The sequence below is a fragment of the Sinohyriopsis cumingii genome, chromosome 10, assembly GCF_028554795.1.
Source record: "Sinohyriopsis cumingii isolate HCF-2022 chromosome 10, ASM2855479v2, whole genome shotgun sequence".
Lineage (NCBI taxonomy): Eukaryota > Metazoa > Mollusca > Bivalvia > Unionida > Unionidae > Sinohyriopsis > Sinohyriopsis cumingii.
In genome coordinates, this window is record NC_142970.1 from 24,122,361 (window position 1) to 24,141,476 (window position 19,116).

Below are 19,116 nucleotides of genomic sequence, written 5' to 3' on the forward strand. Positions count from 1 at the left end.
GTTATTAGTGACCGACTGCACAGATATTATCGGAAAATTAGATCGAAGTCATCGAGGGGTATGATTGTGACCGGCGAGAGTTAGTTACCTTGTGTTATATAGTAAGTGTACACATTAGTTTACCCAAGAATCAAGTGTCTTTGTAGAACCCCCATCCCTTGATTCATGGACGCATACTCCTAATTTTCGTTGTAACGAGCCCCTGTGATTTAAGTGTGTAGTTTGTGACGTTGAACAGGAGTGAGATTTGAAACTGCAGATGAAAAAACAGAATGGTGAAAAATCATTTAAATGTGTCCGCGTGGAATATTAAAGGTGGTGCATACTGGAGAAAAACCATATTTAATTGTGATGTGTGCCATACAGAAATAGAAAATGTAGTGATAATATAAATTTAAAAAGGCACACGAGGATGCATCCTGGTGAAAAGCCATATAAGTGTGAAATATAATCTTTAATTAGACTAGAGATTTGAAACTGAACATGAAAATGCATGCTGGAGTAAAACCATTCAAGTGTGAAGTGTGTGATAAAATGTTCAATCAGAGTGGACATTTGAAACAGCACATGAGGATACATACTGGTGACAGACCATATAAGTGTGAAATGTGTGATAAAATGTTTAATCAGAGTGGACATTTGAAACAGCACAAGAGGTTACATACTGGTGAAAAACCATATAAGTGTGAAATGTGTGATAAAATGTTTAATTATAGTGGAGTTTTAAAACAGCACATGAGGATCCATACCGGAGAAGAACTATTGAAGTGTCAAGTGTGTGCGAAAATGTTTAATCAGATTGGAGCTTTAAAAATGCACATGCAGATTCATACTGGGGAAAAACCATTCAAGTGTGAAGAGTGTGATAAAATGTTTAAGCATAGTGGCCACCTAAAAGAGCACATGAGGATACATACTGGTGAAAAACCATATAAGTGTAAAATTTGTGATCATATATTTAATCGGAGTCAATCTTTACAACAGCACATGAGGTTACATACTGGTGAAAAAGCATATAAGTGTGAAATGTGTGATAAAATGTTTTATCAGAGTGGAGGTTTGAAAATGCACATGAGGATTCATACTGGAGAAAAACCATTCAAGTGTGAAGTGTGTGATAAAACTTTTAATCAGAGTGGAGTTTTGAAAATGCACACGAGACTTCATACTGGAGAAAAACCATTCAAGTGTGAAGTGTGTGATAAAACTTGTAATCAGAGTGGAGATTTAAAGAAGCACATGAGGATTCATAATGGCGAAAAACCATTCAAGTGTGAAGTTTGTCCTAAAATGTTTAATCAGAGTGGACATTTAAATCGGCACATGAAGATTCATACTAGAGAAAAATCATTTAAGTAAAATGGTTGTCAAAATATGTTTGGTAACTCATTGAGATAAACAAAGATATGTTATTTTTTATTCATGCTTTATCAAATTATTTTAAAATGAAAATGATCATTTCAGATAGAATTGATCTGACTTTTCTTCATCAGTATCATTTACAATGTAAATTCATTGTAGTCTTTTCTTTGTTGACTTCACGTGACTTGGTCAGGCTTTGTGTGGCTTTGTCAGACTTTGTGTAGCTTTGTCAGGCCTAGTAGAACTTTAGATGAAGCATATGGAGAACTCACTCCATGGAGAAATTGCCTTTTTGCCACATAGAGAAATTTTACCTGATAACAATAGTGCATCATAATCGAAGTTTTTAATTTTACAAGAAGTTATAGTACACTTACTTTATCATCTGCTAATCAACTTGTCAACCTGTTGCAAGATCGAGATTGTCAAGAAGTTCTCACGTGTATATTCAGTTTAAAAATTTGCAGTAATATTTTTGCTGTTAGGAAAATTAATGGATGAACAGATAGGGTGAATCCTTCTGATCTTCCGCAGATATATCACTTATTTTAACCCAGATTTGTTTCTATTAAAAGAGATATTTGATGATTGAATTTAGATTTTACTATAATAAGAGGCAAATATTAAATTCCATAAAAAATAGTGGGGTTCAATTACAATAAATAGGTAAATTCTTAAAATGAAGGGTCTGTTTCTGATGGAGACAAAATTTATGAGGGAAATTAGGAAAGTATAGAATAGTCTCATATATGATGTAATAAATGGAGCTCTGCAGAAATTTTGACCTTTTTGGACACCAGAGATCGTGGTGACTAAACAGCATCAATAACAGCAAACTGCGATTCCACAGTGGCTGTAAATAATGGTCTGACATATACAGGAGCAGCAGGAAGGGCGAACAGACCAAGGATTTCGACGGACCAAAAACATCTCCACGGAAATCTCATCCGGAGAAAGATTCTATTTACCGAATTAAGGCTTCCTGAAAGAGTTACATCGTTATTGATCCTCAATCCGAGAATAAACATTTCGTTTGAAGATCTAGCTGCAGAATAATATGTTCATGATTTTTTTTGTGTTTTTGATTACATTTCGTCAACCGACCATACGGAGACGCCCTCCCTGCTGCTGTCGTATTTAAATGAATTTTAGAATTCTGATTCATTAAAATATTCTATCTAGGCCGACTCGATATCTGGTTCTTGGATCAGATAAATTCACTGTAACGAATCCATACGGCGTAGATTGAGCTCGTCCAAAAAAATTCTTAAATTTATTTATATCCATGTCGGCGCTACACTAAGTCTGATGAATATTTCTTAATGTATGTATATCCATACCGTTGAAGATCGCCAACATGTTGCAGTTATCTCTGATCACCTTTGGAATTTGTGTATATCTCTGCGTTACATAAATAACATCAGTATTTTTATATCGTCCACGTGAAAAGATTCTAGCAGGATTAGATTGTTTATCTAGCATGACATCATCGTAAACAACAAGATTGTTTATTGAACCATCTAGAACATCAACTGATGGTGCTTCTTCAATGTCGGTGATAAAATCAATTATGTTCTCGCCGTTATTTAACAACGCTGCATTTTCATTAAATTCCTTCAATACCTGATAACATCTCTGATCATCTACGGATGGTGCAACTAAATATAATTTGTCCCATTTCAACCATCTCATGATCAAATTCAACAATAACTGTGTTTTACCTGACCCTGATGGTCCTATTATGATCATTCTGATCGAATTAGGTAAAGCAGCATGATGTTTCACATGGACAGATTTTTTTGTAGCCGAAAAATCAATTACACTGGACAACAAATTTTTACAAAAGTCATGTTACTGAAATAAAATTAGTCAATTCTTATCAATTTTTATGTGCTGAACACGAATGCATTCCAATAGTAAAAGGTCAACTGTAATAGCCTACCTATAAAAAATCAAGTCATTGACTACATCTTAGATTTCTTCGCCTGTCTCTTGTACAGCTGTTCGGGAGCATCTCTGAGGAGTGTCCAGCAGTAGTCAGCTTGCATTGTAGTGGACCATTTTCCCTGGTATCTTTGTTCCATTGTTGCGATATCTTGATGAAAACGTTAGCCGTGTTCATCACTAACAATACCACAGTTGCTAGGAAAGAAATCCAAATGGGAATGAAGGAAGTGAATCTTTAGAGACATATTGCAGCCAAGTTTCTTATACTTCATCAACATGTCTTCTACTAGTTCCTTATAGTTTTCTGCCCTAACATTTCCGAGGAAGTTTGTAGAAACTAGGCGAAAAGCATTCCATGCTTGTTTCGCGTCACCTTCCAGCAAGTTGTTGAACCGGTCATCTTTGAAAAGCTCTCGAATCTGAGGACCCACAAAAACTCCCTCTTTAATCTTTGCTTCGCTGAGTCGAGGGAATTTTTCATGCAGGTATCGGAATGCTGGCAAAGTCCGGTCAATGGCTTTCACGAAGTTCTTCATCAAACCTAGTTTGATGTGAAGGGGTGGTAGCAAGATTTTCTGAGCCTCAACCAGAGCTGGGTGTTGGATATTCTTCTCTCCAATGGCTACATTCTGCCTGTGAGTCCATTCCTTCCTCATGTAGTGCATTTCCCTTGCTCGGCTATCCCACTCGCATAAGAAACACATGTATTTTGTATATCCTTGCTGCAGTCCCATTAAAAGGGCAACTACCTTCAAATCACCACAGAGGTGCCAGCTGTACTTGTTATACTCAATGGAATTCAGTAGCTGCCTTAAGTTATCATATGTCTCTTTCATGTGTACAGCATACGCTACTGGAATAGATGGAAGAATGTTTCCATTGTGCAAAAGCACAGCCTTGAGACTCAGTTTCGAAGAGTCCACAAATAGTCTCCATTCTTGTGGGTCATGAGTGATTTTTAAAGCATTCATGAGGCCCTCAATATCGGAACAGAATATCAGATTACTTTCCTTTCTGAAGAAAGGCTCCAATTGCTGGTGGCGCTTTCGATATGCAGTAATTGTGACATCTTCTTCTAGAAGATTCCATTGTTGGAGTCTTGATCCTAGCAATTCTGCCTTGTTCTTTGATAAGTCCAAATCACGAATCAGGTCATTTAGTTCTTCCTGTGTTATTCTGTGTGGGGTTGATGATGCACCACAGTGAAATTCTGGATCACTGCATGCTGATGGACCAGGAGAAGAACAGGTCGACTCACCTTTGTCTTCGTCAGATGAATCAAGAGAATATTCTGCTGGAGGTTCTGGAATAGGAAGTCCCTCACCATGTGGAACTGGTCTCAATGCAGACGGAATGTTTGGGTAGACTATTCTCGACTTCTTTCGCTTCGTTATTCCACCGGAAAGAGGAGGAACCAAGCAGAAGTAACAGTCATTTAGGTGGTTGCTTGGCTCTCTCCACACCATTGGGACTGCAAACGGCATTGATGACCTTTTGCAATTCAACCACTGTGAAAGCTGTGTTGTACATGTAGCACAGCATATATGCGGAGCCCAAGGCTTGTCTTGGTCACCAACCTTGCATCCGAAGTAAAGATGATATGCCTTCTTCACTTGAGAATTGATACTTTTCTTCTGGTTGGCAAATGTCACTTCCCCACAAATATAGCAAAAATTGTCTGCGGTATTAACACACTTTCGAGGCATTACTGTTCTTTATTGTACGTAAATGGATAAAATAATAAGTTTTATGTAACAGTAGCTTGAACTGTCTCGCACAACGTCTAAAATATTTTAAATGCTGAACCTATCTGATTGGGCTTTATATAGTACACTGCTTACGTCAGCTTCAGCAGCCGCCTGGCATTAGTATAATAGGCCTACACATGTATAGTACACTGCTGACGTCAACTTACTTCAGCAGCCGCATGGCATTAGTATTGCATTGCATCAGAAAATGATGCAATCAACTGTGGATGATGTGAGCATGATGGTATTATGCAATGTTACATCATTATTCCGGATGTTGCTGCAGTCCTACTGGAGAAATTTACACAGTGAAACATAGAAAATGAGGTATATGAATATCTTCAAAACGAGAGCCAATACAAATTTTTCACGGTTATATTCGTGTTCGGCACACCAAAATACTACAGATTAGGGCCTTTTCAAGTCAGTAATGATTTCACTGTTGACCAGTGTTACATTCATAATATAATTATACCATGAATTTATATTGTGTGCGGTGAAAACGCGAACTCCAACTGTGGACGTAGCTACTGTCATTACAAAAAATAATAGATCGGCCGTTACTGGTAAATGCGAAATATGTGGCACAAAAAAATTTAGATTTACTTCATCTGGTGAAAAACCGATTAAAGTGAAATTGGTTAAAAAAATACGGAGGTGACGTCACAGCAAAGTTATCGTCGTTACCCGGATTCTTTTGGTCCAAATACCCCGGAGAAAAACATCTACCCGGATACAGCTACTGCGGACCAGGTACCAGACTCGATATCAGATTAAACGATCAAGATCAACCGAATCCCGGTGAAGATCCTGTGAATGCGATTAATCGAGCGTGTTATATTCACGATCTTGCATATCGAAGCAAGGATCTACAACAATGGCATCTAGCCAATATTAAATTAATTCACGTAATAAATTCAGTAAAAAATAAGACTTTCAAAGAAAAATTAGCCAGCAGGGCGATTAATGCCGCGATAAAAGGTAAATTAGCTTTTGGCGCTGGTAGATAATATACGGAAGAAATTTACTATTCTCCTGTTGGATTTTGGAAAGGTAAATCAGCGATCAAGAAATTAGCAAAAGCTGCTAAGGTAAAACCATCAGTAGCTGCTGCGTGGTTATCTAAACAAGCTATTTGGCAAATATATCTACCGCCGCCCAAACGAATAGAATACGCTCACTTTGATGTTAGCGTCCCAAATGAGGTTCATCAGGCTGATATAATGTTTCTACCACACGATACCGTTAACGATAAAACATACAAATACTTACTAACCATTGTAGATATTGCTAGCAGATACAAAGAAGCTGAACCACTAGCAACGAAAACAGCAAATGAAGTAGCTAATGCGTTTGAAAGAATATATCATCGTGGTCCGTTAACGTGGCCAAGGTTATTACAGGTTGATCCTGGACGAGAATTCCTCGGCGCTGTTACTCAGTTAATGAACAAGAAGAATGTAGCAATACGACGTGGAAAAGTAAATATTCACAACGATCAGGCAATTGCTGAGCGATTCAACAAAACACTAGCTGAAAAATTATTTGGATATCAGTACGCGAGAGAATTCATTCAGGATAAAAGATCTAGCGACTGGGTCATTAGGCTACTGAGCGTTATCTCAGCGATAAATAACGAAATAACAAGAGCTATAAAAATGAAACCAGCAATGGCTATACAAAAATATTTTATACCGATCATCCGGAAAGATTTTTCAATTCGACCGGTACTTGGTGATGTCGTCGTTAGGTATTTATATAAACACGGTGAGGCTGAGGATGGGAGAAAAAGAGCAACTGATCCTATTTGGAGTGTAACAACACACAAGATAGCATCTGTAACGAGATCATCAGGTAGACCAGCAATTTACAAACTTGATGTTTTCGCCCCTCAACGAGGTTTTACTTGAGAAGAATTACAAGTAATTCCTGCTGATACTCAGTTACCGCCTCAGTCACTTAAATAATCAATTCCACGTCTATTACACTCTAAACAGGCCAAAGTGACATTTTTTATTTTGCCCTAGATTGTTATTTATTCTGTCCACGGTAAATTGTCTTGAATTGTTCTTTTGATACGTCCATGTCATAATACAATTACAGCCGGAGCAGTGATTATTTTGTTTTTCTTTCAGCGATAAGATAAATTCGATATCCAGATCAAATTCGTGATTATTTTTCTTATCAGTTTGTTTATAGCTGAATAAATTTTTTTTAATCACATATTCGTTCATTTCGTCGTTAATGATAATTCTATCTAAGACGATTCTACCCAACTGAGATATTTTTCTCAATCTAGATACAGCTAAATACACCAAATTGGACCACTCGATGTTATCATCTACAATCCAAACCCGACAATCTGAGATAGTTAATCCCTGAGGAATGAATTGTCATGGCATATCCTAGCGTCCACGGCGATTTTTCTGCATTTAGCATATCGTTAACGAAATTAATATCAACAAAAACAATATCATTTAACACAAGATTCTTTCTACCCCGTCCTGGTATATCGACGTCAATATTTTGTAATCTTGTATCGATTGGTCTATAACACAACGGAACAGGCATCAGAGGGAATTTTTCCTGATGTATCTTAAATAATTTTTGTTGAAGAACATCTCTGATTATTTTTCTGCTAGCTACTATCAGATCATTCGGCGTCCACATTGATAAGAAATCTTTCATTGATGTTTCCTGAATTACTTCTCTAATCACGGTACACTGAATTTTATTTGATTTTAATCGAATTAGTTTCTTAAATTCACTTAATCTGCCGTCGAGAGATCTATAATCAGTATCAACCTCTTCATAATAATCAACAAAATCCTTTAGCCATTCATGAGGAGATTCCCCATCAATAGGATTGGGTTGACAGTGATCACCACACATAATAACATTAGTATTTTTCGTTGATGGCCACTCCAAGAACATTTTCAATGTACCAGCAAATACTGTGCAAATTTCATCCCATATGATATTTTTGTTTATATATTTTTCTCCCATCCTGGACGGACTCCACGTACCACCATTATACTTGAAGAAACTATGATACGTACACGAATTTACTCCTCGCTGTTTCATTTCACGCGCTAATCTGTGTGTTGGTGTCAACACAATCATATCGGAGTTCTTGAATAATTCTATCATTCTTGTTGTTTTTCCTGATCCACCAGGTCCTTTTATGTATATCATCTTGTATCTCGCAGTAGGATCATAAACAGATGGTGTTGTTGATGTTTCTGATACGCTATCTGAGTGATATTTTTCCTCATCAGCTACGTCAGCGTCTTCACAATACCATAGGATATGTTCATCTTTCACTCGCCATGTACCCCATGAACCATCTCCGGTTAGTTTTTCTAACTCCGGTAGGTATTTTTTGTCAATATAAAACGAATCAGTAGCTACTCTAACGGCGGTATCAGGAAATTTATTTATCATCGATAAAAGATTTATACTCGCATATGCCAACATCGACGATCTTAAATGAACATACTGAGGTGATTCTCCTTCAAGATCATTGACCACGGTACCTAATTTCGTTCCATCAGCGACATAAACATCTTCTCTGGTACAAAATATACCTCGTTGTGCGGTATCAGCGATTATAAAATCCAATTCAGCATCATCCATAATCAATCTGCAACTGCGTCTCTGATGATCATATGCGCCACCCTGAGTGAATTTCCCAATAATTTTTCTACCTAAATCCTTTGCGTTGTCGTGTTCGGTTGGTAGCCAAACATCAAATTGCTTCCGATACGAAATAATTGCTTCGCTGACCTTTAACGACGTCAACATAACAGAATCTAGCATATATCTCAAAAATACTATCGGAATCCATCTCTGTTCTGATAGATGCCGTCCAAACCAAACGTAACATATTTTATGTAATCCTGTGGCGAATTCGAACGATGTAACTTTAGCGAATCCTGTTAGGGGGAAATCCGGCAACGGACCGTTAATTGATACCCTTGTCATCTCGTCACAAGGATGACCAAACTGAATGAAGTATTTGTTGCATTCTCCCATTCCGAGAAAACTACCAGGATAACACGCTATCATGTCGAACGAGATCATATTGATAAAATCATACTTTGTGTTCCATAATCCACCATGACCATACTCAACGCAACTCTGCTGAATAACTTTGAGGAAATCCCTTCTAGTTGGCTTCCACAAATTTTTCTCTCTTGCTGCATGAGCAACAACAGATGGAATCGTGAAGCAATTAACCAATAATTCCTCATTCACTGAGTATTTTTTCGCTATCGATATCATTGAATCATGTAATTTTTCACTTCGATATATATCCCCGTTGGGCCTGACAAACTGATCGTATCGATCATCGTTGGAAAATAACCAAACTGATACAGGATCCAATTTACTTATTTTATGAATAAAATCGAATATATTTTCAGAATAGAATTTAATATTACGTTCTCGAGGAAAAACAGTTACTGATTTGGACCAAACATGAGAATTGTGATCAATTATCTCCATGGGAGATCCTTTGGATTTATATGCAGAAGAATACAATATCTCACCCGATATCGTTTTTACCGTGATGGGAAATGTTAATTTCGCTGATAACACAGCAACGTCGTTTATTGATGCACCATCAGCAACTGATTCCGCCCAGTCGTTTATTTTTTCTTTCCCTAAATCAGTTAATCCGTTTCCGCGTTTTATGTTTGTGAAATGTTCTATTACTCGTTCAGCTACACAATTGATTTTTACTGACATTTTCATCTTGGCGAGATTCTCAACGGCGGGTTTATTCAGCTTGTAAATGCCATAAACAACAGCCGCTACAGGATAGGCTCGTACGTAATACGGTTTATCTATTCCTGTTAATAATCCTGGTCTAGAATTACTGCTGACAGTAACAGATTTTTTTCCATTTATCACAGGATCGTGTTTATCACGAGTAATCCAAACATCATTCTCGTTATTCACAATAAATTTTATTCTAAATATGTATTTATCACCGCCGAGTGAATTAATTATCTTTTTGGCTCTTGTATCGTTCATCGTGTTATCAATATCGGCCGCTTTCCACGTCGACCATACATGAGCTACTCCATCATCGTAAAATTCTTTCTTAGCCTGATCTAGCTCAGGAATAATATATTCTGCTTCGTCGAGGTCAAATACCATTTTGTTATATTTTAAACAAGTATCTAAATAATAATAATGATGAATAATTGTAAATGGCTGATGGTTGGTTCGTTCACTTGCTGTGATAGATTGTGCTGAAAAGAATACTGCGGGATACATTTAGCTTATATGAGGCGAGGTGGAGTTGGTCCGACGAGATGCATCAGATGCAACATCGGAATTCGGGGGAAAACTCGTATTTGTGCAGAATGTGGTGGAAAAAGATACAGAGAACTAAAAAGACATTACGATAAAAAATCACCCAACAGTGATATCGCTATCAGGTGTGAAGAAGATTATTTAAGTAGATTCTCGGACAAACTTTCATTTAGATAAATGGTATATTGTATAATGAATCCACAATACAGAAGACATCCAATCATTGATAGATACGAGGCATCAGCTGATGGTACGGTTAGAAATACTAGAACGAGAAATAAGGTTGGTAACGTTGGTAACTCTGGTTACCTTATGTTCAGGGCTGGCGATAAAAATTGTTACAATCACAGATTTGTATTTGAGTGTTTTCACGGACCTATCGAACACGGATTAGTGATTGACCATGTTGATGGAGATAAATTTAATAATTCCATAGAAAATCTACAAGCAATAATACAGGGTGAGAATCTGAGGAAGGGAAATACTAAATGTGGACGAAGAATTTCTAAGGCAGTAAAATCAGTAAATACGGAGACAGACGAAGAGATATATTTTTCATCAATGAATTTGGCTGCAAAATATTTTAGCGTCAATTTGGGTTCGGTGCGAAGATGTTCAGAAGGAATAATTAATTCAACTTTCTCGTACAAATCCGGTAGCTGGATTAAATTCAGTTATTTTCCTCTTATATTAGATGAATAAAATTATTATGAATATGAATCAAGAAAACATCAACGAAGTAATCAGATATATTGAGGCGCTAAAAATCAAAGAAATATCGTTATCAGACGATCTAGATTCTGACAGAATCATCGCTGATTTTGATACAATATTACAACACAAACAAGAAAACAGGTACACGCTGTCGTCCGAATACAGACTCGTAAAAAAAATACAATCTGCGATGTACAAATCACTCATCAACGTTGATGAATCTGGCATAGGTGATTTTGCTCCATTAGCACGTGTCGTTGAAAAGATTCGATCATCGCTATCTGATGAATACGAGTCAAAAAAGACAATAGATACACGCGCACGACAACTGCGGAGATTGATAGATAGTGAAAATCAATGATATATTTTTATTTTCTGCAGAATATTTTATTTTTTCTGTAGATATTTTTTTTCTGTTATTTTCTTTTTTTTTTGACTGTTTTGGTTGACTTTTTGACTGTTTTGGTTGATTTTTTGACTGTCTTGGCCAATTTCACTCATCAGTTTGGTTGAGTAAGATACCCGATTCTCTAAATGATTTCAATTAGAAGAGATACAGGAGTCAATAAAAACCATTGATTTTTTATTGTTTTGCTTGCTTTTTGGTTGTTTTCTGAGTTGATTTTGTTTGTTTTTGGTTGATTTTGGTTGATTTTTACTTGTTTTTGTTGATTCTTGTATCTCTTCTAATTGAAATCATTTAGAGAAACGACCAGGTTGGGTAACTCATCCAGGGTAAAAACAGTCAAAAAAAACGACCAAAATCAACCAAAACAGTCAAAAAAACGACCAAAACAGTTAATTTTCACTGAAAAAAATAAAAATATACAGAAAATCTACAGATGAAAAATATTTTTTATTTTTTCATGATTTTATCAATAAATTTATACGCAGTGTTTCTCCGCGTTTATCTAGCAGATGCCCGGATTGATCAGTCAGGGAAAAATTTACCTGCTGTAATAAATTATTGTTACACCTAAGATAAACGGGGTTGATTGGTACTTGCACGATCAAATGTCCTGGTGGTATATTTGGTGAAAATGAATACAAAATAAATCCTTGTTTCGCCTGATCTGACACTTCTGCATCGGCGTTATAGCTATTCTCGATAATATCGCAATTAAGATTAACCGTGATAACATTTGTTATATTAACCACACCAGGTGAAATATGCCGTCCGGTACCATCCTCAGCGTTATTGCTCTTGAGAATAGATGGTGATGATGGTAGTTTTCTTCTCCATGCAGCGTATAATTTAGGAAAATTTTCATCAACAGAATCAACAAGGGCTGCTTTCGTCTCACTCAGGTCCAATCCGAGAAATTTATAATTTGGTAACGTTGCCTCAGTTAGCAAATACGCTGCCATAAATTTTTCTTTGTTTCCTGTTTTATCATCGATTATCGCCTTAATCAACTGCGTGTTAAGATATTCTGCATCTGCCGCTATTTGGTTTATCATCTCCATATTTTTGATGAGATTATCGCACGAAGCCGATACATCAGAGATACACTCATACAAATACCTGTCGTGATTTATTACAGCCTTACCTCTGATCTCATCGATCATCTTTGTAAGATGATTAATACCAATGGTACTGAAAGATACCATCTCAATTCTTTTACTACCTCCAGAGGAATATTCCTCACTTTTAATAAAATTCCAGTGTACATCATCTTTTTTATCAAATCTGAATTCAGTCCTTATTGTTGGTCTTGATCTCAGAGCAATTATTCTATCAAATCCATCTCTGAGATCAATATCATGACAGGCCGATTTATCCGTGATAAAATTCTCTCTCCGTGGTTCTGGTGGTATTGGTTGTTCCGGTGGTTTGATTACTGGCCAACCCAACACCGTTCTTATTGAGCTATTGTAAATATCAACCTGATAATCAGAGCTGACCTCGATAATTGAGGTTAGCGTTGGTTCATGTGCGGTTATTTTTATTCCAGAATCTTTTCCTGTTATATTTTTTATTCTTCGTGTGAGTTCATCATTGATACTAACAATACTGTAACTACCTGATGGTATTCCAACCACATTCCAGTCTGGAGTACCATCGGGTTTGTTTTTATAAGCAAAAACAAGAGAATTATTCGATTGTAATTCACCAAATGTCTTTGATCTGATATTTGGCCAGCTGTAATAAATTCGTAACTGAGCTAATGCCATCTCGCTGATGTAGATGGGAGTAGGAAAAATTATGTTAAATTCGGGCTTAGTTGAACTAGCTGAGATCATTACTGTCTTTATCGCTGTCGTGTTCGTCGCAATCTGCTGCAGTAACTCGGTCATTATTCATATTGATATCTTTAATCGCTTGATTGTAAATCTTAGATATCAGCGCGAATTCTACGTCGGATATAACGCCATCATTGAGACTCTCTGACAGCAACAAAGATAATTTAGAATACGCTGCTGTTGCTGTGTTTAGTTTATCCTTATACGAGATTAATTTTGTGTTGGTACACGAGGATATTTTTTTCGTTATGATACCGAATACACCAGCTAGCGTAGTTGTTGTTGAAACAATTACTGTGATGACAACGGGAGCGGTCATCGTTAACGCGGATAGGATTATTCCAACGCCGGTGATGACCGCAGATACAGAATAAACAGCAACATCGATGATAACTAATCTGCGTTGGTATTTTTTTATTTTTACCTGATAAACGTCGATGATACTCTTCAACGACATCTGCCATGCGCGAGCCTGACTGTATCTATATTCCATATTTTAACTAAGTATATTTAACTAACAATTCTATCACGTAATTGTAGCTTGCTCTGTATATGACATCGATCGGTTGTAATTCGAATATCACTTCAGCATCTTTCATTAATGTGATCGTCATTGTATTAGGTGTATCAATTGATAATTCGGATACAACCACCCTAAATTTTGTTTGGCTGATTACTGTTAATCTGTATGTACCAGCAACGGTTGTCATATATTTTATTGTGTTATCTGATTGTGTCCAATTTACACTCAAGGACGATGCTACGACCTGGACTGTGTTATTAAATAAATCTTTGAATTCTTGGTTTTTTATGGTGATTGCGGCTGGTCTTCCAAAAAAATCAACTGCAGCTTTGTTTGCATCCAGGGTGTTTCTTCTGAAATTTGTGAATGTAACTAAATGAGAATTATATTCTTCGGACAGTTTCAGTAATTTTTTTTTATATCATCGACGTAATTTTTGTGTGTAGCATCTTCACCTGTTGTTGGATCTCCCAGCGAAGTTATCTTATTTTTATTCATGTTAATTTCTCCTAACATTGTATCGCCTGTGATTTTCACACGATTGTTAATATTTTCGTTAATTTTTCTAATATCTTCTTTGGCGGTATTGAGATTATCTACGTGCATACTGTGTTCATCTCGCTTAATTATATCAGTTATTTTGATGTTGCTGGTTTTTAATTTATCATGTTGATCCTGAAAAACAACAACCCCATCAGGGTCTACTCCGGCTAGCGATGAAAGGTTATCAAGATCATCTTTTGTTGCGTACTTGGATAAATCCACATCGATGTCAGATGACGAGCCAGGCCTACTGTAGATATCAACCATATACCTATTCACCTAATTTAATTTATCTGACGTGTACTCGTGAACTGCCTTATGATACGATCTGGATATCGCTGATAAGATATTTATTGCCTCATCGCCACATATCGGAGGATCGGTCAGTGTTTGTGTTGGTAACGTAGAATAACACGTTGGAATATTTAGCTGACCTACATAATCTAAAAACTCTCTAGGTGGGGCTAATCCGTATGGATCAGCATAAATAATCTCGCGCGGATTAATAGCGTACGCTACCCAGTGAGTACCAGGTCCGGTACTGTTATCGAGATTTATAATTCCTGTCTCGTATTTATTCGGACGAGGCGGTAATTGATCTCGCATAAATACGCCTCTGAAGAATTTTATTTTTTGTTTTTTAGCGGGGTTAATTAGATCGTAATTTGATATTGGTGTTATATTGTTCGTCGAAGACCCCGACCGTATCGTGTTCCTGGCAGATAGAGTCCTCGTCCTTTTTTTTTACTGTATCTACCGCCGATGGCTTTTTCCGCTAGTTTATGACCCGCGTATCCTACCGCACCTAACGAGGCCGCCTTTGCTACAGCTGGAGCAGCAGCAGCTATTAGCGCAGGTATCGCAGCTAACAGCGGGAAAATACCACCTACCTTGAACATATCCTTCAACGCAGCTGGAGATAGCGCAATTTGCACTCCGGTGTTAGATGATTTAGCTGCGGTAAAATACCTATGTTGTCTTTTTGTCAAAGATAATTTATTTGGACCACCCTGAATCTGATCGTGTTTTAACGTCAATTTTGTCCCACATTTTTTTGCTAACTCTGATTGCAACTTTTTTTATCTGACCCTGAGTCAGAGTCACGCTAACATGCTCATACGACATTTATAAAATCTAGATTGAATCTAAATCACATTTTTTCCACAGGAGCATCGATGATCCTCATTCTGCCTTCGATACCCTCGAGGATCATGGTTCTATCGCTGAGTATAACAGCAATAGCTCTGAATGCATCAGCGGCATTTTCTTTGTTTATTCTAGCTTTAAAATGTATATCAACGACGGATTGTTTTATCAAATCCATGTGTTCCAGTGAAAAATAATATATCGGATAAAAATTTCTAAAATCTAACTGAGATATTTGCAATCCGGTATCTATATTTTGATCTCGACCCATAGAACTCCACAATCTGTGATAGCCACGTGCTACTGATCCTTCCGTGTAATTTAGCTGAATGTCTTCAATTGGCTCCTGGTGTCCATTTACCCTCAGTGACACATCACTAGCTCTAAAATGATCAAAGATCATATGGGTTCGAGTTTGATCACCTACTCGACCAGCTAGTTGAAGAGCCACAAAGATATGTCGCGGTGCAGATACACCCTGCTGAGACGCTATATGCCAAGTAAAATTGCCATTTATGTTACTTTGAACGCTATCTGTGTACGTTGTAGGCCACGACATCACCGATTTACCACCTTGATTCATGAACGATAACAAATTTGTCTCTTCGTCTAACGATGGTGTCATCGAAGGCATCCACAACGTTAGTTTTCTAATACAACCTTGCCGTTGTCAGCTCCAGTCCTCCAGATAGCGTCGTTGCTGTCGCCTTTTCGATAAAAGACAACCGTGTGTTTAGCTCCGAATATAACTTTTCTAAAGTCTCTACAAAAACCAAAGATATGTGACAGCGGGATAGCGCATGAAATTTTTTTTATCGTTACCCGTTAACATGGCTACACGAGCAGTGAATCCGAGATTGTAATTTGGATTAGGATCATAAGCCACTGGGAAGTCCTGACCTGGTTTATCTATCGTTACTCCGGCTACCGCATTAGCAGCAGAACCAGTAGTCAATTGCACGAATCTAAATGGATTAGTATCAGCAGCATTTGAGTTATCCTTGGTAAACATCATGCTAGGACCAGCCGATCTAGTGAAATCATCTGAATATCTCGCTAAGCCTATGATCGTGGTTGCTACATCAACGTTGTCACTGATTGTTTCGATCTCTCTGCCATCGATCATGTACGCAGCGCTCTTGAATAACGCCATAATACCATTGTTGACTAATCCAACCTTGATAGCTGCACCGTAGTTAGTATCATCGTTTTTCACAATCTTGCCAACAACCTCGATGTACGCCTCACATGGTAGAAAATACCTTGTTGTATCTTGTACTTGTAATTCAATTATACTGGGGCTGTTTGGTGTTATCGCGTCGTATGAGTAATACTGATAATCCCGTACTGAGTCGTCTCTCTCTATTGGTTCATCTAATTTGAAAGCTTCATTAGATGCACGCGAGAACACGTTTTTATAAAATATCTTTATCGTCTAAAACGAAGACGCCCTCCGAATGCGCTGGTACTGATTTCCTGTTGTGGTTGTTCCAATACCAGCGATGCTAGTTTTTGATTAGCCTCGTCATTTATGATCTTACTGACATCACCAGGCATCTCAGCCGTGACGTGTAGTTTATCCGCGGGTTTCGGTTTTCCTTTTACCAATCGCACTATCCTATCCTTGATGGCGTCATATGCTTTACCGGCAACATCACCAACGGTACCTATGACCTTGTCGCGAATAACCCCTATGGCCTTTGACGATAGTTGCTTAGCTAACGGACCAACCTTAGGAGCTACTCGAGTGAAAAATTTAATTATTGAATCACCTATCCCCGATCCGTACTTGAGTTTATACACAGGTAACCTCGAATTCATGATACGAGCTTGTATCGCTCTCTGATGACTTTTATGAACGATCATTTTGTTTTATAATCCAATTATTCAATCACTGTGATAATCATCTACGAGCTCATCAAAAAGATCACGATAGATAGCTGCGTCGATGATTTTTCCCTGAAACAATCTGCGACAGATATCTGTTGCTTCGTTGATTATTTCGCGTTAATTATTCCCAGCTCGTTTTCCACCAAGAAGAACCTCAAGCCGAGATACATCATTGACGACGCTATCGGGACAGATGGTGGTATATCCGCTGCCGGTAGGAGCAGGACCTGCTATTTTATGCAGCTTTGATACTTTTTCAGAAAATTCTATATATCCCGGATCACGAGAATCAATATCTTTATTTTTATGTACAGAATATATTATTAGTGGCCAGCTAATTGGATCCAGGTTTACTTCTTTCTGAAATTCCGGCTTAATGTATATTTTATTCATTTTGTAGTTAGCTGCGATTACCATTGCATTTTTTTCGCTGCTTTGAATTCTCTGAACATATGTATCATCAAGCATTTTTCTTGTAAATATGCAAGGGCGGCGCCGTATAATCACCATATAAAGTGCTAGTTTTTTGAGACAGGGGTAAAGAGGTATTTTGTTTTGCTTCGTTAATTTTTTTGAGAAAATGTTTAAAATCTGGATCGCCCGGTTTCATTTCTTTATTTTTATAAATAGAATAAATCACTTGATTCCATAAATGTTCTGGCACTAAATCAACATATTCTGGTTTCAAATACATTTTTTTGATTTTGTTATCAAAAGCCGCTATATCAACTGCTCTATCCTCACTGGAGCGAATTGCTTTGATGGAAATATCTGAAAACATCTCGGAGTAATTTTTCGGTATTCCCTGAGTAAGGGGTTGATATGGCTCCAAGGGAACCAATTCTATTTTTTCTTCTTCTTCTTCTAATTCTTTTTGTTCTTTTTCTAATTCTTTTTGTTTCTTTTCTAATTCTTTTTGTTCTTTTATTTTTACCTCCTTTGGTTTTTCTTTTTCTGTATTTTTTCTTTTTTTTTCTATTTTTTTCTGTTCTTTTTCTATTTTTTTCTGTTCTTTTTCTTTTTCTTTTTGTTCTTTTTCTTTTTCTTTTCTTTCCTCATTTAATCTTTTTTCAATTGCCTTAAGTCTTTTTTTGTTTTTCTTTTTCTTCCTTTATTTCTTGTTTTCGATATTCCTTCTCTTCCTCCAGTTCACTCTCTCTGCGTTGAAATCCAGTGATATACGCAATATATTTTTTATCAGTTACACCTGGTTTACTGGTGAGATTTTGTTTCGCCTTGAATAATAGATCTCTCCAATCTTCTCGAGTCTTAACATAATCCTCAGGACGTAAATAAAGCCTCCTAAATGAAAATTTTTCACTTACAATTCGACCAAACTCATATGCATCTTCTTCATCGTCTAATGGTTCTCCTAGTCTCCATTAATCTATTCCCTGATCAGTGAATTTTTTTACAGGTACAGCAGGTTGTTTTTTTCAGTCCTAACCACTGCAGGTACAACAGGTGCAGGCGCAGCAGAGAAACCTTTCTGTTGTTTCAGTTACTGGTTTAAATAATTCCTGAGTTTATGGTCGGTCGACGAAATGTAATCAAAAAAACAAAAAAAAAAATCATGAACATATTATTCTGCAGCTAGATCTTCGAACGAAATGTTTATTATCGGATTGAGGATCAATAACGATGTAACTCTTTCAGGAAGCCTTAATTCGGTAAATA

General features: G+C 37.1%; 1 protein-coding gene across 1 annotated transcript in view; it reads left to right on the forward strand.

Moving 5' to 3' along the window:
- The window catches only part of LOC149789729 (uncharacterized), a 70,912-nt gene extending 68,965 nt beyond the window's left edge, over nt 1–1,947 (forward strand). The window contains exon 7 of the mRNA XM_089973108.1: nt 463–1,947. Within this exon, the coding sequence (XP_089829234.1) occupies nt 463–1,359 (897 nt within the window). The 3' untranslated portion in view covers nt 1,360–1,947. The remainder of the gene's footprint in view (nt 1–462) is intronic.
- Nucleotides 1,948–19,116: the final 17,169 nt, after the last annotated feature.